The sequence below is a fragment of the Miniopterus schreibersii genome, assembly GCF_964146895.1.
Source record: "Miniopterus schreibersii genome assembly, chromosome: 2".
In the NCBI taxonomy this organism is placed as follows: domain Eukaryota; kingdom Metazoa; phylum Chordata; class Mammalia; order Chiroptera; family Miniopteridae; genus Miniopterus; species Miniopterus schreibersii.
In genome coordinates, this window is record NC_138102.1 from 38,322,481 (window position 1) to 38,349,357 (window position 26,877).

At 40.2% G+C, this 26,877-nt stretch overlaps 2 protein-coding genes across 5 annotated transcripts in view; one reads left to right on the forward strand and one right to left on the reverse strand.

Moving 5' to 3' along the window:
- The window catches only part of DZIP1 (DAZ interacting zinc finger protein 1), a 49,710-nt gene extending 38,895 nt beyond the window's left edge, over positions 1-10,815 (forward strand). For all 3 annotated transcript variants that reach the window (XM_081128345.1, XM_081128346.1, XM_081128347.1), the window contains 7 exons: positions 2,332-2,494; positions 2,998-3,127; positions 3,718-3,771; positions 5,114-5,304; positions 6,632-6,762; positions 7,929-8,103; positions 9,972-10,815. In XM_081128345.1, the coding sequence (XP_080984471.1) occupies positions 2,332-2,494; positions 2,998-3,127; positions 3,718-3,771; positions 5,114-5,304; positions 6,632-6,762; positions 7,929-8,103; positions 9,972-10,048 (921 nt within the window). In that variant the 3' untranslated portion in view covers positions 10,049-10,815. The remainder of the gene's footprint in view (positions 1-2,331; positions 2,495-2,997; positions 3,128-3,717; positions 3,772-5,113; positions 5,305-6,631; positions 6,763-7,928; positions 8,104-9,971) is intronic.
- A 3,804-nt stretch (positions 10,816-14,619) lies between these two features.
- The window catches only part of CLDN10 (claudin 10), a 104,624-nt gene continuing 92,366 nt past the window's right edge, over positions 14,620-26,877 (reverse strand). For both annotated transcript variants that reach the window (XM_081128349.1, XM_081128348.1), the window contains exons 4-5: positions 17,343-17,450; positions 14,620-16,740 (exon numbers count right to left, since the gene is read on the reverse strand). In XM_081128349.1, coding sequence (XP_080984475.1) covers positions 16,620-16,740; positions 17,343-17,450 — 229 coding nt within the window. In that variant the 3' untranslated portion in view covers positions 14,620-16,619. The remainder of the gene's footprint in view (positions 16,741-17,342; positions 17,451-26,877) is intronic.

Here is a 26,877-nt window from a genome sequence, read left to right on the forward strand (position 1 = left end):
ATCCTGGGGAAGGGACTGGACAAAGGAAGAATAGACACACACTCAGTAAAGTCTAGGTGCTTACCTGTGAGTCACACCTGGAAGCAGGTCATTGGCCAGAATGGGCATGGCCACAGCAAGGGTGAGAAATCTGAGATACATAAGCTCCTGAAGAAAGGGAGTTCCTGCTCTTGGCCCTCTTGCCCTCTCGGGACTCCTGTTGCAGTGGGTGTGCTCTCACGCTCCCGCATTCGCCCGCACGGCCGCAGCCATGTGGGCCCCACACACAATGGACTAATGGACTGAGACTAGCTGGATGCCACATAGGACCCAACTCCACCATGGAATGGAAACTCTGGACACTTGCTTTGCTTCTAGTTCTGCTGGATCCCCAGCTGCACATTTTCCAGGACCCGTTTAAGGGAAATGGGACTTTAGAAACCGAGGGATATAACTTCATGCAAATAAAAATCACTCATTCTCCCGTGTGAGTCTTAGAAAATTATTTTTCTCATGATATCGTAAGAAACGGACCTCCAGCGCCCAGTGGAGAGAGAAATCCCCCACTTCAACTAGCAACAGAGAAATTCCATCCACACAATTTTCTGATAACATTTGTACCAGTGTACACTATTCCTATCAGTGCATGAGAGTTTCAGTTGCCTCACATCTTGCACCAGCTCTTAGTGTTGTCAATCTTTTAAATATCCGTAGACTTTTTTTTGGTGGATTTTGACCGCCCTTAGGGCAGTGGAAATCAAACATATTCATGAATGTTAATAATTCCTATGTGAATTGTTTTGTAGTTTTCATGTTGGTTATTTGTGTATGGTTTTTGGGTTTCATTTGGGACATTTCCTTTCATCCCAAGATTATAAAAACATTTAATATTTGTTGTTTTTCTATCTGGCCTTTAACTATTAAGTTTAGAAACACTGAGTTGGAGATATAATCTTATTTCCAGTTTGATTATCCCAAAATCATTTGTTGAATATTCTACTCTTCCCCCATTTATTTGAAATGGCACTTTTGTAATATATGAAATTCTTGTATACATTTGGAATTTTTTTTTTTACTTTCATCCTTTTTACCCTGCATTTTTGTATTTCTTTGCCAACAACACACTGATTTAATTGCAGTAGCTTTGTCCTGAATTTTAATATTTGTTATAGGCCATGCCTTCTTCATTAGTCTTCTTATTTCAAAATTTCTTGGCAGTTCTTCCGTATTTTGTTTTCCAGTGAAGTTTAGAAACAGCTTCTGCAGTTCCAGAATTATCCCTATTGGGATTCTGATTGGAAGTCCCCTAAATTTTGTATAATTTAAATTTTGTATACTAATTAGGAAAATTGACATCAGTATAGTATTGGATGTTTCCATTCAGCTACAGGGTATAGGAAGACAGGCATTGAACAACTGCTCACACAGACAGGGTAGATCCATGATGATGGACTGTAGGACATGCGATGAAGGAAAAGAAGAGGGGATAGAATAACTGAGGTCAGAGAAAACTTCTTGGATGTGGCACTTGATCTGATGACGGAGATTTCTATCAGGGCAACTGGGAGGATGGTGGGGTCACTTCATCCTGTAACAGGCAAGACTCAGGGAAGGGGGGAGGAGGGGGAGATGGGATATGGGTGTGTTACACTGCTATTGAATATACAGCCCTTTAATTTTTTTTTTTCTGTCTACATACCCATCAAATCCAGATAAATTTTCTCAATTTACCTCTTTAATTATGCTGTTTTCATAACTGAAAACCTCTGATTACTTTCTTTTACTTGTGGAATAACCTTTAAACTTTTCAATTTGGCATTCAGTCTCCTTTTCTGATCCGCTCCCCATTCCTTTGTAGTACTAGGCACTGGACATGCCTTGACTATTTCTTCCCCAACACCTGCCTTTCCTGCAAGGTGCCTCCAGCCCAGTCCCTACCCACCTGGAATACGCCCTTGTTTCTGCTTGCGTGACTCTACCCATCATCCTTCAGGGCACAGCCCAGTCTCCCCCTCAAGCCTTCTAGCCTCTCTCCGTGGAGCTTCTCTGGCCTTGTGGACTCACTTGGTCCCTATCACCCACCTTGATTGTTGGTTAATCAGCCATGTGCAACCACACACACCTGTGCATTCACAGCCAAGTACTGCTAACCGGTAATCTGCAAGTATCACACGCCTTATGTGCCCACTGCACTGTAAACTCCTTTTGGGGCCTGCACAGTATGTTATATTGGGGCATCCTCCACCTTACATGCAGCAGTAAGGACTAAAGGTTGGCAGTTAATGCTGCAAATGTCCATGAAATGAAAAACGTCACAGGAAAATTGACTAACTTAACATTTTATTCCTTCAGGATACACGTGGTATTCCAAGTGATCAATTGAATAGAGTGCTAAGAACCATGGAATCGAAAAGACATAATCAAGAAAGACAGATACCTAACATTCAGCAAATTCGAGAATTCCTTGAACATCAGGTCAACTGTAAAATTGAGGAGAGAGTATTATTGTCTTCAGGTAAGGCTGTTATGAACTGCCATTTCATTTCTGCAAAACAGAACAATCTTTTCATAATTTTAAATGGTTCACAGACTTTGGCACTTAATTTGCAACTTTATTACTGTTTCAATTATTAGGTGTCGGATTTTTTATCTTGTTTTTACATTTAAAAGAAAGCCTGGCCCAGCCGGGCGTGGCTCAGCGGTTGAGCATCGACCTAGGATCCAGGCGATTGGGGTTCGATTCCCGGTCTGGGCACATGCCCGGGTTGCAGGCTAGGCAGCCGATCAATGACTCTCTCATCATTGATGTTTCTATCTCTCTCTCCCTCTCCTTTCCGCTCTCTGAAATCAATAAAGATATATTTAATAAAATAAATAAATAAATAAAAGAAAGCCTGTAGTGTGGCCTCTAGACCCTAGAAATGGGCTTGTTCATTCCAGTGCCAGCATAGACAGTATTATAGTCTTTTTTTCTGCTTTTCATGCAATAAAGACTCATGAATGACACTACTATTCCAGACAGGTACAATGCTTCTCAAGTGGATATCATTTCAGCTGGAGAAATTTCCAAAGCAATACAATTTCCTCCCAAAAGCAAACAATTGATTAGACAAAGACCTGTTTTCACTGATAGAACATCTGTTCCAAAGTGAGTATTTCTTAACCCTAAAATTTTTAGATTAATGTTTATTTTAGTCAGCTCGGGCTGCCATAACAAAATACCACAGAGCCAGGTAGCTTAAACAATAGAGATTTATTTTCTCACACTTCTGGATGCTGCATGTCCAAGATCAGGGTCCCAGCCTAGTCAGTGAGAGTTCTCTTCCTAAGGCTTGCAGGAGACTGCCTTCTGGCTGTATCCTCACGTGCAGGGAGAGTGAGCTCTGGTCTCTCTTCTTCTTCTTATAAGGACACTAATCCCCTCATGGGGGCCCCACCCTCGTGACCTCAAACCCAGTTACCTCCCAAAGGCTCCTTCTCTAGATGTCACCACTTCAGGGGGCTAAGGCTTCAACATAGGATTTTAGGGGGACACAAACATTCAACCCACAACAAGATTTAACCCAACAGAGAATCACAGTTGTAATTTCTAACCATGTCTCATTGGTATTGGGAGACTCTTGTTGCTCACCCTCTTTAATATATGTTAAAAGGAAAAATCACCAGTTACATAGAAATTTATGTTAAATTACATTATTCACTCATGCTGTTTAGAAATAGTTTTCTGGTTTTTTTTAGAATTAAGAAAAATATCATAGAAGATCATCTTCCCAGAAAGTCTTCAACTATTACGTGAGTACTTGGGTGGGAGGAGATCATTTTAAAAATTCTTTCCACTGAACATCCCTTTCATTGTAAATTAGTATGCGCATTGTGGTTAACTAAAGCTTTAATTATTAAATGTCATAATTAATTTGTTATTCCTTTGTGACATTTGTTTCTTTATTAGTTATTACATAAAGTAATAGTACATATCACATCGTGGCCTCCATTAAGAAATGAGACCACCCAGGGTCATTTCCATTACCCTCCTCAGTGTCTAGTAATTTTCAATAAGCTTGATAAATTAAAGGAATGATGTTGACTTTTAATGGCTGGATCCGTGCTGGTATGGTCAGACGATATTTTAGCATTCTAAGGCTCACGGTTTCTTAGGGCACTAAGAATCCTAGCTCAGTCACTCATTAACTCTGTGCCATTGACTCAATTGCCTACCAGTTTAAGCCTCAGTTTTCTTATCTGTAATATGGGATGATGCTGCCTTTGCCTTAGGATAGTTCTATAATTTAGTAAGAATATATGAAGTGGGCTTGGCCTCGGTGCTTGACACTTGCGGGTACCCAATATATTATAGGTATGTTATTGTTATTAATTATGAAGAATACTAATTTTATAATTAAATTTTATCATCATTGACTTATTCTAGAGATACTGACGCTATAAATCTCTTCATTGAGGCCTTATGTGTGTGTATATATAGTAGTGACAGTAGAAATATAGTAGAGACAATATAAATAATGATTTACCCTTCAAAAGCACTTTTCATATATGTAATCTCATGGGAAGAGCCTTATTTCATGGGACTTAGTATAACTGAACAATGTCTGAAATCTAAGTGCTCAGTGAGTATTTTTTAAATGAATGAACACTGCTCTGAACTTTTATTTCACTTTAAAATGGGGGTGACAATTCATGTGATAATACAAACGAGATTGTAGAAGTACTTTGTAAGATGCAGTGTAAAGGTAAGTTATAAATAATGACACTATTTTAAAAGGTGGAATAGTTTTATTGCCAAAAATATTTTTTCCCCACTGAGAAATAGTTTTCTTAGGTATGTAAAAACCAAGAATGTTAAGAACATATAAGCTTAGATTTAGAGAACTGTCATAACTTCAGTCAGTTTTGGTAAATATGCCAAATGGTTGGCAGGTCTGGATTTGAAACGGCTCTTCAGCCCTTTGCAAAAGTCCTGGGCCTTGCTGCCATCTTGTTCTGTGGCCGCACTGGCCTTTGTTTGTTATGCTCCCTGGGAATTACCTGAGAAAACTCCCACCACTTTAAGAGGCACATCATTTGTAAATCCTGAAACTTCTGAAAACAGTGCCCCCTGTTTGGGTTTTGATTTGTTCAGGACGCCTCCTTTTAGTTCAGAGGAAGAGTTGGATTCTGGCGACCTGGTCCAGGCATACACATCCCCAGACTTACTTCTTGTGCAGTCATCTAAAAACAAGAGTAGCTTTGGAAGGAAAACGGTCAAAAGTGACGCTGACTGGACTGAAGGAAGTGAAATTGAGGACGCTGAGATTTCTCCCAAGCCCACAGGTGAGCTTTTATCCTTGAAAATCCTTTTGGAAATCTGGCTTAGGGCCATAGTTCTCAACCAGGGGCACCACACACAGCAGTCTGAGCTGGAAATATGCTCGAGGAAAGGATAGGGCTTATCCAAAAGCTATTGCTGCCTCAGGAAAGTAGACAGGGCTTAGCAACAGATTGATATTCAAGTGGAAGGAGAGGAAGGAGTCTGGAATACCTAGGTGTATTTGTCTCCTAGGGCCGCTATAACCAAGTACCACACACTGGGTGGGGGGTGGGGGAAGCTTAAACAAATGCAATGTATGGTCTCAGTTTGGAGGCTGGAAGGCCAAAATCAAGGAGGCAGAGTTGGTTCTCCCTGGGGGCTGTAGGGATATGTCCCATGTCTCTGTTCGTGGCTTGTAGATGGCCATCTTCCTATGTATCATTACATCGACTTCCCTCAATGAGTGCATTTGTGTCCAGATTCCCCCTTTTTGTAAGGGCACCAGTCATGTGGGATTAGGGCTCACCCTAAGGACCGCACTTTAACTTGATTATCTCTTTAAAGGCCCTATATCTAAATAAGGTCACATTCTAAGGTACTGGTGGGGTTAGGACTTCAACATATGAATTTGGAGAGATACGATTCAACCCATAAAACGGGGTGACTATTAGCTGTTCTAATATGTTCTGCCGCCTTTTGGAGATGCAGTACTCAAGGAAAATAAGGTCCAAGTGTGTGACTGCTGTTAATTTCCTGAAGGGAAGTGGCAGAAATTCTGTTTAATGTAATTAAAAAATATATTTTAACTATATCAGTTGTAATTACTTTATTGTATTGTATATAATTAAATATATATACAATTATAATAATTTAAATATAATTAAATATAATTAAAAAATATATTTTAACTATATCAGTTGTAATTACTTTATTGTATTGTATATAATTTTTATATTCATATACTTATATAATTATGTAAAATATAACTAATTCATTTAAAATAATTAATATTGCTTTTGAAAATATCCATATGAATATTCCATTCATGTAGATTACCTCACTGAAATGAATGTTTCTGATCAGTATTTGAATGAGATTATCCTTCTTTGATTTAAAATGAAAATTTTATTGCTTCTGGTCTAGAGGATCATCATTTTTTAAAGGATTTTATATGTATTTAGTGTAACATTTTTAACCCCAAAATACATCAGTTGAGTTTATTTTAATAGTACATAATTATTTGCTAAGTTTAGACTTTCAACATTGCTTGTTAGGCTATTTTAGAACTGAAGATAGATGCACTAGATGTATGTTTTTAAAAACTTTTCCTATTTTCTATTGGTCATATAGGAACTGCGATTAAAACATTAACTGAAAAAGTTGAAAAGACAGTTTCAAATCAAAGAAATGTGAGTAAGCCAGTTGGTGGGATTAATGTTGCTGAGGCATTCATCAAAAGAGAATTAAAAGAAGAACTAAAGGTGAGATCACTTTTACTTGCTAAGTATAAAAGAATTTCATCTTTTAATGAATACATCTTAATTTTATTTTTTGTAGTTTAGAGGTTGAGATTTTTACCATTTCTTGTTTTCAGTATTGCCTTTCTTTCCATTCCATAGAGAATCAAAGATATTGGAATTATAACTGGTAATAATATATCATATGCTTATCAAACTCTACAGGTTTTCAGAATCCTGTTTCATGTATTTGATGCTTGCTGATATTAGATGGTTTGTGCACAGAAACTTGTGACTGCCAAGAATCTGGGGCCTCTAGATCCGAGTCCAGGGACTTTTCTGCTACCAGGATGTGACCTGGAAGTAAAATAGGGACTTTTCAGAGTTTAGCCCAACTTGGTAGTCGTTGGAGAAATCCTTCAGAAAGATGTGTAAACTGAGTGGAGGGCAGAGCCCAAGCTCCATGCCTGAATAGAGGAGAGGCCCGACCACATTCCGAGCAGTTCCAACACCAAGGACCAGAAGTGTTTCTGTGGATGGAGATCTCCCATTGTATTTCTGGGCTACACGTGTTGACAGGGTCTTCCAGTAGTAGTCGTCTTTTCTTAATTTTTCATTTAGATTAATTCTTTTTCTGCTTGTCTATAGAATCCAGAGCATTCTGTTGAACTTATAGTAAGTAGTTAGTGCTATTTGTGTTACACAAGCCAAGTATGACCAAAAGCCATGTATGTATTTCAAGGCAGAGCTCATGTGTCTCCCTAAAGAGAGTGGTAGATATGCATGCCCTTTTGCTTAGGGGCTATTTCTGCAGGGCCCACATGTGGATTAAATGTCATTATCACAGGGAAGAGCTCCAGAGCTGCCCTAGCTCCTACTTTGGGGAGCATCCTAACTTTACTTCTAAAATGTAGTGTTTTTGGAGTTTTCTAAATTCATGATTGGTAGAGTAGGAAACACACATTTCCATGGCAAGAAACAAAACAAAGGTTTTTCCCTTCTATTTTCAAAAGATCGATTTCTAAATCCATTTCCTTGCCCTCCAGAAATGACTAGAGCAGGGATCCTCTGAGGTTCCCAGGTTCTTAATTATTCAGTGTCAGCAGCTTGATCTGGCCAGCAGAACAACTGAGAGGCTCTCCCATGTCCCACTTCTTTAGGAAACAATATTCTCCATGTATTTCTTTTAGTGCTCAGATGTGGATGACGATGACTGGGACATATCATCCTTAATAGAAGAAAAATCTCTGGGGAAAATAACTGGGAAGGAGCAGAAAGAGCCTCCGCCTATGAAGAATGAGTCACATTTGACTCAAGTGCCAACTGCCTGGGGTGCACCTGTTCCCAGAGGGCCAAAGAGAGAAGGTGTGCCACTTTGCTGTCTTGCAGAAGAAAACTTGGTCCACTTTCTGCTTATTTGTGTTTCATCTCTATAAATCTCTAATTAAACTACGCTAATATATCATCAACAGAAACACACTGTTGGCATAACAAAGACCTCGATACTTTATATTACTTTAGTAATGGCTGAATGTGTACAACTTACTGACTTGTGTATATTAACTAATTATTTTTATTTAATTTTAGGCCTAATCTCTAGTATTTAAATTTTTTATGCTATTTTTGGAAATGCCCATATAAATAAACTCTTCATGTAGGTGCCCCATAGAAATTAAAATTCTTGACCATGTACTTGAATGAGGCCATTCTCCTGGCAGTCTTCCTGCATTAGTCTGTTTACATATTAAGTGTTATTTTCTTTGAAGGAAGATTTTTTTTTGTGGTGTTGTAGCCAGTGGGATAAATGACAAATGAAACCATTAGTAGAAATTGTTATTGGATAAGTTCTAGAGTCTGCATAAATCCAGTAACTTAACTCTCGATACATTAAATTAAAAAAATTTTTTTCAAAGTAATTCTTACACATGGTGAAAGTGAAGTCGTACAGAAGGACTCCTTCACCTGCAGTGCCTCTGATGGGAACCTCCCTGTCTGAGTAATAGGGTTAGACCACTATTTTTAGACTTTATCAACTTGAGACATTAACTGTTAATGTCATGCTAAGACAAGAAGATTTGGCTCATTTTCTCCATTCACTACATTTCTCATGCCCACTCATCAGTATTTTTGTACCCGAGTTTATAATTTTATTTTTATTTTTTTAAAATGTGTTTTTATTGATTTCAGAGAGAGGAAGAGAGAGGGAGAGATAGATAGAAACATCAGTGATGAGAGAGAATCATCAATCGGCTGCCTCCTGCACGCCCCCTACTGGGAATCGAGCCCACAACCCGGGCGTGTGCCCCGACCAACCAGGAATCGAACTGTGGCCTCCTGGTTCATGGGTCTACGTTCAACCACTGAGCTATACCGGCAGGTCCTGCGTTTGTAATTTTAAACTAACACATGTTAATGTTGACGGGCCACTTGCAGCAGTCTCTCTCACCCGCCCTACTTTGAAATGAACCATTGCTTCCTCTCCCCTTCACTTCACCTTTTCCCTCCACCAGTGTGTCATCTGCGCCTTTACTTTCACGTTGTCCAATCATAACACCAGCCTCTGTTCTGGAACCGTCATTGAGTTATCTGTGCTATGTCTGAATATCAGTTCTAATAGTTGAAAAGCCAAAAGGCCATTTTTACGGTACAGTGACTAAGTTCACAGGGCAGAGAGACCCTCTGAATCCATTTCCTTTTTCTTCTCCCAAAGCCATGACCCTAAGCACCTAAAAAACAAAAAAGCTAGCTAGAATCAAACTCAAGTGGAAGTCGCTGCACCGTACTATTTCAATGGCTCAAGACAGTTTTTAACTAACTTCATATTTAAGCTCACCTACCCTAGGAAATCTATTTTTAGCATTTAATCCCTATTTGGCTTGTTAATTTTATTCTTTTTTTTTTTTTTTTAACCACCTACTCAGAGTCAGTAACAAAAACAACAAAAGCAAAGTGAGTACTGTCAACGTACAGGCCCCGTGCCAAATGCAGGGAAGGATGGATGCAGGCGGCAGCTTCCACACAAGTATCCCGGAGAGTACCCCAGAGATGGGCCCATTTCGTGGTCAAATTGCCCTGCAGCTTCCCGCACAGCTCTGGGGGCTGGGGGTGGGGACTGGTGAACAGACCTAGACACTGAGTGACACACTGCAGTATGAAGTTAGGATTTTTGCAGGCTGGACAATGTGCTTGTTTAATCATTGGGACCTCTTCCTCCTCTCTCCCTCCCTCCACAGGCCTTCAAGATGAATTAAGCACACTGAAAAGCAGCTTAGTAACTGTGACTGATTGGAGTGACACTTCAGATGTGTAACTATAAGAAGATCCACATGTCAGAAGATCCAGGTGCCAACAGTATTTCAGCATCACAGCATGTCAGTAACTTGCCAACACGATACCAATGCTCCTGCCTTACAGCGCTTCCCACGATAACTGGGAAGCTGATTCAGAGAACAGGGGTCTCTTTAATGGCACCTAATACAATATCGAAAAACAAATTGTCAACAGTATTTTTAAGCATAAAAAATGTCTAAGGCTTCTGCTGCTTAAAAATAGCGTGTCATTGAAGTCATAAAAAGTTTTTTCTTCAGACTGGTACTCTAGTGTTTCAGTGTATTTTTTCCATCTAATTTTTAAGCGAAAAAATTTTAATTCTAGCAGGCAGGCTTTGGTTTGAATTAAAACTTTATGTCTTTCTTATATATGTTATCACACTGCAAGTGTTTTATTATAAAATTCTGTGAGTATCCTTAAAACTGAATTAGTGGAGTCAGTGAAATCTTAAGGGTAGATTGGTTATTTTTCATATAGAACTTTAGAACTATAAAAATATAGCTAGGCCCATGCTAAATACATTTTCCAGAAATACCTTTACCATGTTCAGCTTTGAGCCATTGTAAGCATGTTGTTATAAAACAATTATTTTAGAACTTTAAATGCCATTTCTGCAGCATAATGTTTACCTTGGATATTTTATGGATAAAATGTCACTATTTTTAAGATGGATTCGAGAATTAGGTCTCCCATCCTCTCTAGCTAGGCCTCCTCCATCAATAAACCTTTCTTTGCTCCAAACTCTGATCTATTGAGTATTCGCCTTTCTTTTGTAGCACTGGCACATGAACTTCGGGCCTGTAAGAAATGGCGAGCCAGCCAGGAGCTAGTGTTTCTGGTTGATTCGCCCCCACTGTACCATCTGCCCGCATTGCCTTGCACCCTGCACCCCCACTGCATGCCACCACCTCACCCCCTCCTGCGCATGCTGTATTTAGAATAAGGAAACATCTTTGGACTTCGGTCAGCTGTCTGTGAGATATAAGCAACCCCCTCCCCCCCCCCGCCTTAGAGCAGTTTGGTAAACTATACCTTTGTAAGCAATATTGAAACATATTTTTCTCCCTACCTGATCCCTCGAAAAAAATCTGTTTGTTATAATAGGACACAGATTGGAAACTCCTGATGAGGCTCTAACTGGAATGTCATGTCTGAGAGAGAGATGCACAGACTCTGGATGTCTCCAGAAAATGCTAGGGAATTAAGGTTGACGTTGGAGGCTGACCAGAAAACAGCCTGGTACCTTTCTCACATGGTTCATGGCAGTCTTTCCAGTTAAGGAATGAAGGTTGCTTTCCTGGGAGATGGCAAAGGAAGAACCTGAAGATACTTTAGGGGACCTTGAGAACCTGAGGAATTCTCCCACATTTATAGGTATTGCAGGCAAATGCTGATGGCCAACTACGTGGCTTGGCTTCTCAGCCCTGAGGGGCTAATTAAGGTTCAATCTGGAGATTGCTTATGAAATTCCAGCAAAGCAGACTTAAAAGAGCCTATATAATAATTTGCTATTCTTGTACTTATGCAAATAACAGACCAAATTTATTGAAACTAGACATATGCAATGAATTAGTTTTAACTTGGTTATTTAATAAAATGAGGGTTATTTTAGAGAGAAAAATTGTTTCAATAGAAACCATAATGTACAATTGTGGATATTATAGTTTGGTTAACTGTCTAAAGTTTTATTTTTTTCACCTGTGGACTGAACTGGATCCTGAAATTTTCTAGTGGAGGTGTTTGGTTGCAGCCCTTTCTGAACTAGTGTTTCATTTTTCTCCCTTCCTTTGCCTTGGAGTTATTGGGAACTAAAACTTTTTTCTGAGCCTTGTGATTGCAGACTGTAAGTAGATGACATAATGTAAACTTCCGAGAAATCATCACAACAGCTCATATTTGGACGGTTTAGGTGACTGATGCAGTGTAAGCCACACAGAGAGCTTACCTGAGCACCGGATGACATCATCAGGGACGTTTGGACTGCAGACCAGTGGAATCTGTCAAATGTTCACTGCCTACCTTCATTCCAGCAAAAATGAAGCTCTGAGCCTTTCATCTGGAGGTCTTCTAGACTGAGCCTTACAGACTCAGAGACTGACTTATGATTTGCTCTGATCATTACTTAGGGTACATGTATCCTGGCCTACTGTTTCTTCCACCATTGCAGTAGTCTCTGTTTGTAAATTGTATACCCAAAATGCCCCCTCTAAGGCTCAGGGATCATCTGGAAAGGGATAGGGGTGTGAGATTGTAAGAGCCAGATAGGAAAGCCAGATAAGAGGGGCACCATGGGCAGACTGATCTGACTCCATTTTACAAACTAATCCTCCCTCTTTATTGAACCTGGATCCAGTTGCTCTATTTCCCTCAAGGTTGAGAGATGAACAGAAAATGGGGGAATTATAACAATGAAATGCTTCCTTTCTCTGATGGCCTGCAGGCTAATAGTTCCTGCTATAAATATGCTACTTAACTAGCAGAATTCTGCTTGAGGCTTGAGCAGCCCCCTTGTCAGCAAAAAGGTGGGGAAACAGGCACAGGGTAATGACTTTTTCAAAGATTCACAGGAGTCTCCATAACTGGACTCAGATCAGTGGGACTCAATGGATCCACCGGGAACAAAGGGACTGAGAAATTTCCCGCTCTTCCTTAGAGCCCTTTCAAGGCTTACCTGTCTATGACAGCACCCACCCCTTGCCTTGCCCCTTCCCCCTTCCCTTAGTGATAAAAGATGCTTGGATTCCAGACTCTCTTAAGAAGGATTTGAGAATTCTCCCATCTACTAAAGCTAGGACCTCTTCATCAATAAACCTTTCCTTGCTTAAAAAACAAAACAAAACAAAAAAGCTATTTTAGGTGCTGATTTATCAAGATATGAATAGAAAAGCCTGGCCAGTGTGGCTCAGTGGTTGAGCATCGACCTAAGAACCACTCCGTCACCGGGTCACAGTTTGATTCCTGGGCAGGGCACATACCCAGGTTGTGGGCTTGATTCCCCAGTATGGGGCATGCAGGAGGTAGCCGATCAATGACTTTCTCTCAATCATTGATGTTTTTATCTCTCTCCCTCTCTTTGAAATCAATAAAAACATTTAAAAAATATGAATAGAAAACATTGAGTCATTACTGAATCCATATGTGTATGTAGTTTTTTTTTACTTTTTAAAAATGTCCAACCTATATTATAAAATACCTCGACTGATTTAGTTCTTAACAATGGCATTGCCAGTGGTCAGAAAGTTCATATAAGGTGTTTTTGCTTTTTTTTTTTTTTTAATAGTTTGTGGTACTATCTGTATTCTGTTTCCCAAAAAGTAACATTTTAACTAAATGGTTTGTTGGGTTTTGGATTTTTTTCATTCATCATCCTTCTAAGTAAAGCTCTCCATTACTTCATTGTGACTTTGGCTGACTTATTAGAGATGATTTCTGAGTTAAACTTAACCTTGTTGGGGGATTTAAGGCCTTGTTAGCTATGCCATGTAACATCCTGATCTAAAGTTAGAGCAATTTATCTGTTTCTATCCCATCTCCTCCCATCCTTTTTACTTATAGTCCACTGACGTAGAAGCATGGAGCATACTGACGAATCTCAGAGGGAAGAGGGAAGGGAGGAAGAGATTAACCAAAGAACATATATGCATAACCCATGGACACCCATAATAGTGTGGTGAAGGCCTGGAGAGGGCGGGTACAGGGTAGAGGGGTCAATGGGGGAAGAAAAAGAGGGACACGTATAATACTTTCAACAATAAAGATAAATTTAAAAATAAAATAAAAACTACCCACAGGGGCCATTTTATGCAAATGTATACACTTTATATATAAGTTTCTAAAAGTTTTAAAAGCTGAATCAAATTATCATGCAGGACAGAAAAAACCTACAAAAACACACTGTGCCTAAGAAGGCACACAGGCACACAGGCCGCTGTGCTCATTCATTCAGTCAACAGATTGAGCTACTTGGGTGTGTGTTTTTTTAACATGCATTATTAGTTAACTTTGAGACATAGGACATAGTTATAATAATCCTTATCCTAATGATATGAGAAACAGAGTTACTAGGTACCTTGCCAAAGGCTATATAACTAGAAAGTGATAAGAGCAGGTTTTAAACGGGGTGTCAACTTCATGTTTTGTGTCTGCCAGGGACAGGGTTGGGGAAAGTGATGAACTTCTGCTAAGTACACCCCAAATTTAAATTTAGTCGCTATATCTGTGTTGTAAAAGCCAATCCTTTAACTTACCTGTTCAGTCCTATTGTTTTGTCTACTGGATCTGGCTTGTTCATTTTTCTTTGGACCATCGCCTGATATTTCCCTCACTGAGGCACAACTAACGTGTCTCTGCTTACCGGCTGAGCTTTTCCGTACTTTTACTCCCTCTTCTCCCTAAATTCTTCAGGAGCTAGAATAGTTCTGTTACAGGCACCTCTCACAGACACCAGAGAGGTGTTATGGGACAGCCCCGAGTCAGAGGGCAAGGGCTGTCCCCACCTTGATTCGTGTCATGCTCATAGGAATGAATTCAAACAAGTGATTCCAGATAATTGCATTGTGGTAAAGCCAATTTATTAAAAAATTAAAGTAAGCAAATTTATTAAAGAAGCAAGGCAAACAAATCGACTAAACTACATCCGAGTCTGGTGGGGGTTCAAGGGGTTATATACCCTTCTGTGTATAGATTCTAAAATTCCTTTGCTAGGAATTGGTACAGGTTAACTCTGAAGGTCTCTCCTTTTGCTTTGTTATGGCTTTCCAAGAAAGTATGAGAAGTACCTGGCAATTAAATCCTAAGACTGCTGGCTTCTCTATTTAAACAGCGGGATGGGATAAGACTTCACTCTTCCTTCCCCCCTCCCTCTTCTCTGCTGCCTTTTAGTTGGTTTCAGGATGGATGAAGCTGTGTATTCTCCAGGTGCATCAGGAGTCCCCCTCCTCTCGCCCTTCCCTTCCCCTTCCTCTCCTGCATTCTTTGGAGAGACATTAACCATCTGCTCTCTAGCACCCTTGGCTGGGGGAAGGTAAAAGCTTGCTATTTACAAGCTGGCTGCTGGCTGCCAAACTGTCTGGCCTTGTTTAATTTTCTTGTCTCAGTTTCCCCATTCCTCCTGCCCTTGCTTCTTACTATCCTATAACAGTTCAGTACAATCTAAACACTGTCTTTACTAGCACATCTCTGAAATTTTAAAATTTGTTTTAAACACACGGAATAAAACCCTGCCCCTACACTGGCCTGTGGCACCTAACTTCCCTTTATTGCTTTCAGTTCATTTGTGTCCCTGGAAAAGATATTTCAAGTATTATCATGGTTGTGTGCACACACACACACACACATTTTTTTTTTGGTAACAAACATGTTCATTTCCTTTTCTTTCCACTGAGCACCTCCAAACAATGTGATTTTCCCTTTTAAGTCTTTCGTGCGTCAGGAAAATGTTATTTTCACCTATGCTGTGATTGGTGTGGAAAGTTTCTTGCTCACAGGTAACACAGATACCAAGTCTTACTCAAAGCCTGAAGCTATATATTTACCCTCTACTGCCTCAGTTCAGAGTCCTGTTTTGTCACTCACTGTGGCAATTTACTGAAACTCTGCTTTCATTTCCTCCTCTGTCAATTCAGGATGCTAGCAGTACTTAAGAGGGCAGTTGTGAGGATGAAGTGAGTCAGGGCATGGAAAATGCTCAGAACAGTGCTGGGCATTTGGTGAAAGGGCTGGTTCTAGGAATAAACCACTGTCTTTGTTCAAAAATCACTGGAGCACCTTACATATTTGAAAAATGGTCTCTCCTTGACCCAGTTAGTTCCACACACAGGACCTAAGAGACATCAGAACTTGGCCTGTGGGTTCTGTGTGAGGCAGGTGCCACGCGGGCTCCGGGCCTTCCTCTGTTGGCTTCAGAGTCAGCCATGACCAGCGTGTCTAGCTCAGCTCTTGCTGACGCTCCGCCCCAGAATCTGCTTTCTGTATAAGAGATGCCGAAGCAGTTACTTGAGGCGGACGAGCCAGGTAATGGGCCCATTCGCCCTTCCTTGAGCAGTCACTGAATTACAGTGGCGCAGAACGTGTAAGAAACCAGAAGTCACTACACGCAGCCAGGAACATGTCCATCAACCCAAACACCCTCTGAGGAATAGTCTCAGATTGTCCCCATCCTGTTTACCAGACACCACTCCTTATACACTTTCTGTTAAATACATGGAGAAAGAAACATAAGGAATGGGGACAAAGACTGCAACATAGGAATGATTAAGACTGCTTTACAAAGTACATCTTGACCCCCTTGGGTACCAAATACACATGCTAAAAACGTATAAGATATATGCAAATCCTGTAAATAACCTGTTTATTTTTTTATAGAAAGCCACAACAGAAAATGATTAGTATATAACTATGTAAGAACATTTACATCCATATAATCAACACATTCCTCAAATTCCTATTTTAAAAATAGTTTGAGTGTTAATTATAGGAGGGCCCTGAAGGGATCATTTTGTGAATGGTTCACCTTTATAACAAACTCAAGACAGTTTGCAGCAGTGCTCTTTCTAGACGTAAGCATTTTTATCAAACTGTTTCGGAGGGTTTGTGGTTTTGATATCTCCTTCACCACGATACTTTGTCCGAGAAGACATGACAGATGTGGCCCCGTTGTACGCATATCCCATTCTGAAAGACAAAACACAGCTGGGTAGATTCTGTTTTGCATGCAGGGCGAACAAAAATGGGAAGAAACCATCCTCCCCCTACGTCTGTCATAGCTAAGTTTAAGTCTCCTGATTAGTGAGCTTTCTTCCCAAGAAATACTTCAAAATCATTTCTGAACGGCTGCTGTGACAATCTCTGCCGAAGAAACTCATGGCTTTTTCATTTGTTCAGCAACTCTCCTTCAAAATTATGATTTAAAACTCATCTTCCTGGAACCTAGGAGACCGCATGACCTTCATCAGTGATTTCTATGTGAAAATTATGATGAGGCCAAAGGGATGCCCCTGTTGTCAGACCCATAGTTCTACTTCCAGAAATAGCTTTGGGATGTAAGAATGATGAACTCTTTAAAAAAAATCAACAACAAAAAAAACTATAACGAACTATATTCTATTCAATATAATATCTACTATTCAATACATTATACTATTTATTCCTAATCTTACCCAATTCTGGGTTTTTGAAGTTTCTAAGAATCATGAACTATCTATAACTTGTCCCACGTGTAGTAAATTAAAATAGTATTATACTTTTTCACGGGCCACTTTGTTTCTTTTTCATACCTGGGTGTTTTGTTGTTGTCCGATATTGAAAAGCAAAATATGACGCCACCAATTATGCAGAGTGAGGCTCCCGACCATCCAATAAACAGAGCGGCTCCTAATTCATACCTGTGAGGAAGTTTGCACAAGTATTACGGTTTAGTTGTTAAGGGGGTGGGGCAGGTAAACAGTAACACTACTAGCCAACATTTACTGAATGCTAATTATAATTTTTTGCTATTAGAGCTTGTACAGGAAGTAGTAACACCTCGTATCCGTATAATGCTTTCAACTTTTCTCAAAGTGTTTTTATAGCCGTCACATGATTATATGTCCCCAGAGAAACAAAGAATGAGAAAAGTGAATCCAAATCTCAAGGGCTATGTGTTTTCCCATGTTGCCTATCCCATTTTTGAAGAATAGTGGGTGGTTGTTTTAATAAAGAAGTGGTTCTCAAACTTTTTTGGCCCATACACTGCAACTGCAAGGGAAAAAATGATCGCCATTCCCTACCTAAGGGTGCTTTTCATTGTAAAGTGAAGTCACAGTAGGAAGGGTCTGATCATAGAGAATCCAGAGGAGCTGAGAAAGGAAAGTAAGAAGTGAGTTAAGAAAGCAACCCAACCCCCTGAACCAGGTGCGGGGTCTGGGCCAGGATGCAGCATCCAGGACACACCACGATGTTGGTCGCAGCTGGCCTATGCCTGTCCTGAGTTTGTCTCATCTCTTTCCATGAGCCGGGTCGCCAGCCAGGCTGCGCAGGCCTCCTGGCGTGACCTGAGTCGCAGCAGGGGTGGGTAGTGTAACAGCATGGCCCCCGCCGCCAGCTGGGGGGGCAGGAAACAACACGTACAGATGAGGGGCTTACGCTCCACGTGCCTATTTTCAGATCTGACTACAGAGGCAATTTCAGGGCCTGTGTTTGCAACTGGGAGGGAGAGATGTACACAGTACATGCTGCCCTGTAATCCCTCCTGTCCTCACTCGTGCTGCCTCTCCTGGGAAACCAAGGTGACTGCCGAAGCAAGGAACAGCTGTGAACCGCTCATCCTGCCCCGGAGCCCCGATTAGGCTCTGGGAACTGAGAAACTTCCACCGGCACCACCAAAGGCAATCGCGGAAACGGAAGGCTGCGGTAAGTAGAGAAAAACATCTTTAGTCTGCACAAAATACACAGTCCAGAAGAAGACTGAAGAGAGGCGTGCACAGGTGAAAAAGAAGTGAGCTGAGCAGACCAAGGGTGTTGAACTGGCAGTTTTATAAAAGATACCTTCATTAAATATACCTCGACAAAGGATATCCTGGATTCCACATCAGCCCTGCTTTTATGATGTTTAACAAGATTATGCAAATGGAACAAGCTGCAGGTGCATATCATCTGACCTCCTTAAAACATCTAAAAACCCTATAGTAAGCTGGCATCAGATCCATCCATTCTCTTCCTCTTCCTGCAAAGGCAACTAAAGGAATGAGCATACTGAAAATCTCTACTTGAAGGATATTATTATGAGGTTACAATTTAATGATACTTTCCATTTTTCTCTATTTTTTCCCCTCTAGAGTTCAGGCTGTCTTCTCTCCTGAAACTATGTATTAGTATTACTTAGTGTAAATACCCTGGAAGAAACAGTCTGAGATTTCTCTTAAACTGTTTTTCTTAAACTATCCTCTCTTAAAAAAGGATGCCCATGTCATGTACCGTGGTTGATTAAAAACAACTAATTATCACTAGTGGTTAGTTAGAAGTGAAGGTGATAGAAATACTACACCACAGCTCGGCACTACGAATTCGGAAGAGCATGCCAACGTGCGCAGTGTTGTTACAAGTCAGAGGATGCATTACCCAGGCAGCTCAAATGTCAGCAAGTATGTCTCTATATTTATTTAAGCATCTTGAAACTTTCTGAAGGGATTTAAGAATCATGACTTTGGCTTATATTAAACATGAGTTCACGTATTCCTCTTTTAAATATGTTTTAATTTTCTTTACGTCAGTAAATACAGACTATTCCAAGGAAAATATCATTTCCATTTGAATTCTTTGTGACTTTTGTCAGAGACAAACTTTATAAATAGTAGTACAGTTTACAGTTGAGGTCTTTAAGAGACTCCACGTCTATGCCAATAATTTTTAACAATTCGGATGCGAGGGCTTTTGTGACTTGGTTCCTTCTCTTTCAGAGACTTTTTTCTTCTTTGTTCTGTTAAAAATCATGTATAGCAGACTTACTCAAGAGTTAGTAGAATCCACACCTATCAGTGTGCGTGATTTGGCACAAGTGGACTTCCATTAGTGAAAGACAGGAATGAGGGAGTGCAATGTAATATCCACGGAGCACGCCTCCGTGATACTGATTGGGAAAGTCTGTGTCTGCCTGGAACTCTTTCTGCATGTTTGGTAACGCCAAGAAGCTGACTTCAACACCTTAGGAGACTATCCACATTTCAGGTGATCTGTTGCAGGCCTTTCTTTTGTTAACAATATCCTCCTGGCCCTAGACCAGCTTTCCCACTGTGTGGCCTCCTTACTGAGCTGTTATAATCGCCCAAGTGTCTTCATTATTCTGAAAGGCTATAAACCCCTGATCCCCAGGTTGAGGAGAGAACCTCGTTTTATAGATCAGAACATTGTTTTTGGAGCATCTCTTAGATATTCTGCTCACTTGATAGGACTAAACCAAAGCTGCCCGTATGACTTTAATTCATGTGCGTAACTGAATAAAATTTAGTGAGTAATGGGGAAATGTACTTGTATACATAGACATTAAAACACAGATTATGCACTAAAATTTCTCCCAAAAAAGAACCCAAAGATCAAAGGCATTAAAATGTCCTCTGAACTACTGGATGAAGTTATATACTCATGCGCCTGGCTGCGCCTGGGGCTCCAGGCTGTTGCTCACGTCTCTAACTTCATGTTGAGAGAACCAGAACTAGAACCACCCTTGGTGGCCTTAATTTTGATGCCTTTCATACTTCACCTCCTATTTCAACCCTGCAACCTTCACAGTAATCCTGAGGGAATGGATTGAGGAACGCCCATTATTTATATTCACCTATTTTTGCCCTCCTTGCACCCAAACCCGTTAGCACCTGACCTGCCATCCACCGGGAGCTGGTGAGCCTACCACAGAAACAACAGGCTAAGCCTTGTGCTAATCATGTGTTTCAGGGTGGATGAGAGAGACATAGCTCCTTTCTCAAGGATCTTACAGCCTAGTCGGAATAGTCAGACATTAAGCAAATAATTATAGTAAAGTGTGATGAAACATAACAACAGAATCAGAAGACCATTTTTTTGCAAAGTAAACGTTACCCCTTTCAAATCCACATAGGTGTGGTTCAAGTAAATGCCCACAGTGACAAAAGCTACTATTACTGTCAGTTCGCAGTACTGGGAATTTTGTGTGCCAAGATTTTTTTACACGTATCATCATATTCGATCTTCACTGTAATTCCAAGAGATGGGTTTTACAAATGAGGAAACTGAAGCTCAGGGAAATTAAATTATTTGCCCCATGTCATCTCAGCTAAGGAAATGGTAGAAGAAGCAGGATTTTAAACCCATAACTGTGATCCAAACCCTGCTCTCTTAGCCCTCACTCCTTTTTATGTACACCTTAGCTAAGTAAAAGATTTCATTAGCATAAAAATGCAATGTGTGCACTGTAGTTTTAGTTGTCATTTAGTTGTCATTTTCAGAAAGCTGTGTGTGTGCTCTTTCCCTGGCTCATTATGTTCCCAGTGGCTCAAGAGCTCTAGGGTATGGAATTTTTCTAAATTCCCTCCGGCTATCTTTTCACCCAGCACAAAAAAAAGGTGAGTGCAGTAATTAAACTCAGGACGTGTTGGACTTGAAAAAGAGAAAATCAGCTCCTCTAAAAACAAAACAAGAACTGTTTAGTGAATGAAAACAACCTCATCCTTTTAAGATCTCCTGAGAAGTGAAGTGACCTTGTTGAAAGTCACAGAACCAGAAGCCAGGTCTTTTGACATTCAGGATAGTGACCTTTTCCCCCAAATATATTGTCCCACTCCTCATTTTAATCAAGAGTGAGTGGCAGGAGCCAAAATAAATATTCCAATTACCTTAAAACAACGAAATATGTAAAAAAATATTTAAAGTTTAGAAAGTACACCTATATATTATCAATGTTAACATTTTAAGATTGAATTCCACTCGTTTGCCTTCTTTTATTTTATTTTTTATTTTATTTTATTTTTTTATTCCTCACCCGAGAATACGTTTTTATTGATTTTAGAGTGAGAGAAAGGGAGAGAGAGATAAAAAAAACATGGATGTGAGAGAGAAACATTGATCGGTTTTCTCTGGTAAGCACCCTGACCAGGGATTGAACCCACAACATTTTGGTGTAAGGGACCAACTGAGCCACACAGGCCAGGGCAGTTTGCCTAACTCAGAGGCTCATAAAATCCAAGGTCTATATAACTGCATGGATGGATTTTATAGTAAATAAGTACTCTAAAGGCATTACCTACAAACACACATTTTCCCCAAATACTCTACATTGGTGCTTAGTGCCCACCAAGCTGTGTATCTCCCTGAAGCTGTCACAGTCTAGTCTTGCTTTGCAATTCACATCAGTTACCAGTTCCTTCATACTGCCTGGAAGGTGCCCCAAGATTTCCCACTTAAGGCTGAACATGAGACTACTAAGAAGTGGCAGGTACCTCCCAAATGGTGACTAAAGTAGAATGGGATAATTTGAATAATAATAAGTCTACTTATATATGGAAACTTGATGGAGAATTATCAAATTTCGGAAACCCAAAATAAAGACTGATTTTTTTAGGGGGAGCTGATTCTAAATTGCTTTTCTATGGCTAGTTTAGAGCAGACATGCATACGTTATCTTCCATGTGTTGTGACTTATCATTAGGGTAGTTCAGAATTCTACAAATTCTTTATGGTATATTAATGCAGGTACACTGTAACACTTATTGGTCACGTACCACGTGCCGCTGTGGTGGATGTTTTACATATGCTATTTTCTTTAATCCTTAACATTCACAAACAGGAGGTGCTATTCTGTCACCCAGACTAGGCTTGATGTATCTCCCCTAACATCACAGAGGAGCAAGGGCCAGGGCCAGGGTCTGATTCTAAAACTTGCCTCTTAACTGCTCCGCCTCCTTCCCTCTCTGTAAAGTGTTCAGTAGGTGTCTTTACGGGAGTTCAAATTTTTGGCCAATTATTCATGGGAACTGAAGAAACCATCCATAGTATTACTTAATATAATATTAGCCAAGGTAAATTATAACTGAAAAGAAACATCTCACGTCCCCAAAATTACATAGTTCAATTCAAAAGCAAACCTGTGGTTTAGCAACTTTCATGCCATTGATCTCCTCTATTCATGTGGATAATTGGGGGTTTACTGGGCCTGTATCTTAAGTGAGAAATGATGTGCTGAGTCATAATACTCCAAGTAGGCACAATAACATGTTTACATGCAGACTTTGAAATCTGGGTAAAGTGATACTGCACAGGGGGCTGTGCTTCACAATGGGAAACTCTGAAGACAACCAATGCTGCCCTGAGACACTTGAGGGCAAGACCAGCACTGGCAAGCACAGGTCAAGAATCTCTATGTGTGGAGACAGGTGGGCACATCTGTTTGTGTGGAGGGAAAAATATACGGATGGACTTACAGCAAAAAAAACTTGGGTTAATTAAAAGCATATCTGCATTTGGTTCAGAATCCTCAGCAGCCCACCTGAAAACATTTGAGAACCAACCCAGGTGTTGGGGAAGATGTATGTAGAGTGGGTTCTTATGGGAAGGATCTCAAGACTATCCATCTGACAATTTCAATTTGTTGTGTATCTCTAAGTCAATGCCATGATTGGGGTGATTAGCAATAAAGAGAAGAAACTACACAAGCCTTATTTCTTTTAAATGGTTTCATGCTCTGAACTTGAGAGCCAAGCGTCTTACAACAATGATCTTTTCTACTAGGTCTCCAACATTTCAATATACATTTCTCTATGGCTAACCTTAATATACTGCGTAAAGTAATAAGTTGCTACATTAACATACTCTGCTTAAGGGTCAGTACCCTTTAAAATAATAGCTAACATTTACTGAGTGCTTACTATGTGCTACGCACAGTTCTAAACAGCTGAAATGTACGATCTCATTTAATTCTCACAGTAACCTCACAGTACCTATATTACCCCATTTTACATATGAGCACCATAGACCACAGAAAGGACAAGTAACTTGCTGAAGTTATACAACTAATAAGTGGCAGAGCTGGGGTTTACTCCCAAGTAACCTGAATATGGGGTCCTTAATCCTTTTTAAAAAAACAATTTGTAGCCCAGCCAGCATGGCTCAGTGGTTGAGCACTGATAAGTCACAGTTTGATTCCTGGGTTGCTGGCTGGATCCCCAGCAGGGGCCGTGCAAGAGGCAGCCAATCAGTGACTCTCATCATTGATGTTTCTATCTCCCACTCCCTTCCTCTCTGAAATCCATAAAAACATAATAAAAAAATAATTTTTAAAGTTTTAAGTAAATTTACATACACAAATATGCAAATTTCACAAATTCAACATGTATGGGCAACCAGAATCAGTACCTTAGAGCCCTGCCGTGCCCCCTTCCAGTCACTGCTCCCCTCTCTGACATGTAACAGCTCAGGTTAGTTTTGCAGGTTCTTGTGCTTAAATAAGTGGAACCATGCTGCATGTACTCTTTTGAGTCCGGCTTCTTTCACTCATCACTGAGCCTGAGATTTATCCAAATGGCTGCAGATGGTTCATTCTCATGTCTTTGCACTGTCCCATTGCGTAAATGTACTCCAATTTGTTTACCCACTTTACTGCTGATGGGCATTTGGGTAGTTTATATTTTAGGCTATTACAAAGAGTGTTGCTATGAACGTTGCATGTATATTTTTGTAAAAATAGGGATGTGTTTCTGTTGGGTACACCCCTAGGAATGAAATTCTTGGGTCACGTGCCCAGATTTAGTAGATGCTGCCACACAGGTTTCCAACGTGATTCTATCATTTCATGCTCCCACCAGCAGTGTATGAGAGTTCTGGTTGCTCTATGTCCTTGCCAATAATTTTTAAACACTATGTCCTCAAACAAAAGTTGTTAATTCAACTAACATTTTGAGAGCCTGCTATGTGTCAAGTGCTCTTCGAAGTGGTGGGGACATCGGGGTTCTCATTTGTAAACAGTACATTACACAGCCTCCTCTCCTCATTCACTTAACCAAAATCTCCACAAGCATGCTCATGCCTTTCTACTCCAGGAAAGATGCAGACAGACAGACAGTCACACAGCACTGCTGACTGACCATCCTTGCTGTAAATGTGGAACATGGACTAGCTGCAGAGACTCCACCAATCAGCAAGATGCCGTCTCCGTTTTGAGATGCTCCTGGTCTGCTCTGAGAGCTGCACTTGCTAATTGCCCAGCAGGATTATGATAGAAGCGTGAGGTGCAAGAGCAGCAGCCAGGCGGACCCCCACCAGAATGCAAGTCCTGCAGGAGAAGCCGAGGGTAGCCAGGATGTGAAAAGGAGAGGGAAAGGGCTGGAGGGGAGGTGGGGGGGGTGGTAGAAGCTGAGTGACCAGAAAGCAGGGCATACTGGCAGGGATGGGGACTTCCTTACTGGTGAGGAAAAACAAAACACAATTCCGTGAGGATAAGAAACTCTGAGACTGAAAAACAACAAAACAAAACACAGTTGCCAAACACTTGATTCTCAAGTAGATTCTTAAGTCACGCTAGCATAACAAAAGCATCAGATAATTAGTCTGAAGTGGCCCGTGCTACCATCAAACAAAGTCACAGAACAACACCACCTTCATAATATTTAACAGCCGAGCTGTTTTGTTCACCTGGCCCTTCTATGGAATCTCTTATCCAAGAATCAATCTATGAGCTGTTTACCAATATTAATTCATTCTTCAAACAACCTCATGAGTGAGTAAGCTTAAATAAACAAACATCCATACTTCATCAAATTATAATAAGGACAGAAGAAAGAAGTTAAATATTTTGGCAAGGTCACCTAGGGAGATCAATATTCCTTTCAACTTCATCAAGGACAATTTGTGTAACCTAGAAATGTACTTCTTGAATTGTCTGTTGTTCATTTAACTTGACAGATAACAAGAATGAGAGAATTTACTGGGAAGCAGACATCCATTTATTTCTAATTATTAAATAGCCATAATAGAGAAAAGATTTTACCTTTGTAAAAGCTTAAATCCTAAGAAACTAAATATATGCCAGGAATGAAGAGTACTAGAGATAAATAACTTCATGGTGTTAAAAACTGTGCAGATAAGACCCAAACATGAGAATATCACATATACTAAATGAGAATAAATCTAAGATCACTATCACCTGTTTCCTCAGTTAAGGTAACTGGTTCAGTGCTCTAACTTTGTAAGCTCTGAAAACAAGTTTCTTTATGTCAATCAAATCTTACTTGGAACAGTTTATTTAAGAAAACAAAGCAAGACATTCAGGAAGTTAGTGGTTTGGACAACACCAAAAAGTGGAAATAATGTAATTAAATTTTAACATCCTAGTAGGGTGAATCACTAAGGGGTGTCTGTTACCATAAGCTTGCAGGAAGGTAGATTTTTTGTGTGGATTATGTAGGTTTTGTTATAATAAAAAGAAGGAAGTTGGTTTGAAACAGCCCAAAGGGGAGAGTTGAGAAATAGTTTTTAAGGCTTTGCAGGAGCCCATCCTGGAATCATAAAACACAATTGTAACTTGAATGACAGCAAGGAAGCAAAACAGAAGGAAATGGCAGAACACAACCAGACCCAGATGAAACTCTTTAGGCTGCAATTTTGTCAAATGACTGTAGCCTGGAAGAAAAATCTTCCCGATATGTGGTGGGAAAGGAAGGGTTTCAGAAATAACTAGCCACTGAACATAAAGCGTGATAGTGTTTGCAATACTATTGCCACAATCTTTAGTCCAACTATAAATTAAAAGCCACTCATTTTTTTCTCAACAAAGTGCCTACTGAGTTCCTTGCACATAGTAGGAATGTAGTGAGAACTTTTTGATGACCTTAGCTGTGTTTTTCTAACTTAGGCAACCAAGGTGGGCCTTATATAAGTATGTCCTGGAAATCTACAAAGAAGATTCAATTCATTTAGTACAGAATTCTTAAGAAAAACGACAGCAGCAACAAGCCAGTAACAAAACTAGGTTCTGAGGCCTGACTCATTTTCCAGCACATTTTAGGTTCTGGGTATGGGAGAGCAAGTATATACTCACCAGAAATTTAAACTAGAGCATGTGGAGAGCAGCTATCTCTCACTACCCTTCCTAAGTACCCAAATACACATATGCTTTCTAGGGCTGAGGGAACGATGCTAATTGGCCGTAGCTACCGTTAGGAAGATTAAAGTGTTAGCTACGGATGGGAAAAGGAGAGTGAGTGTGCCTCCGATGTCCATCCTCTCAGAGGCTTCCTCTGTCTGCGGAGACAACAGAAACCTTTTCTGCTAGTTATAAAAGGACTAGCACTACAGATAAGAGTCTCACTT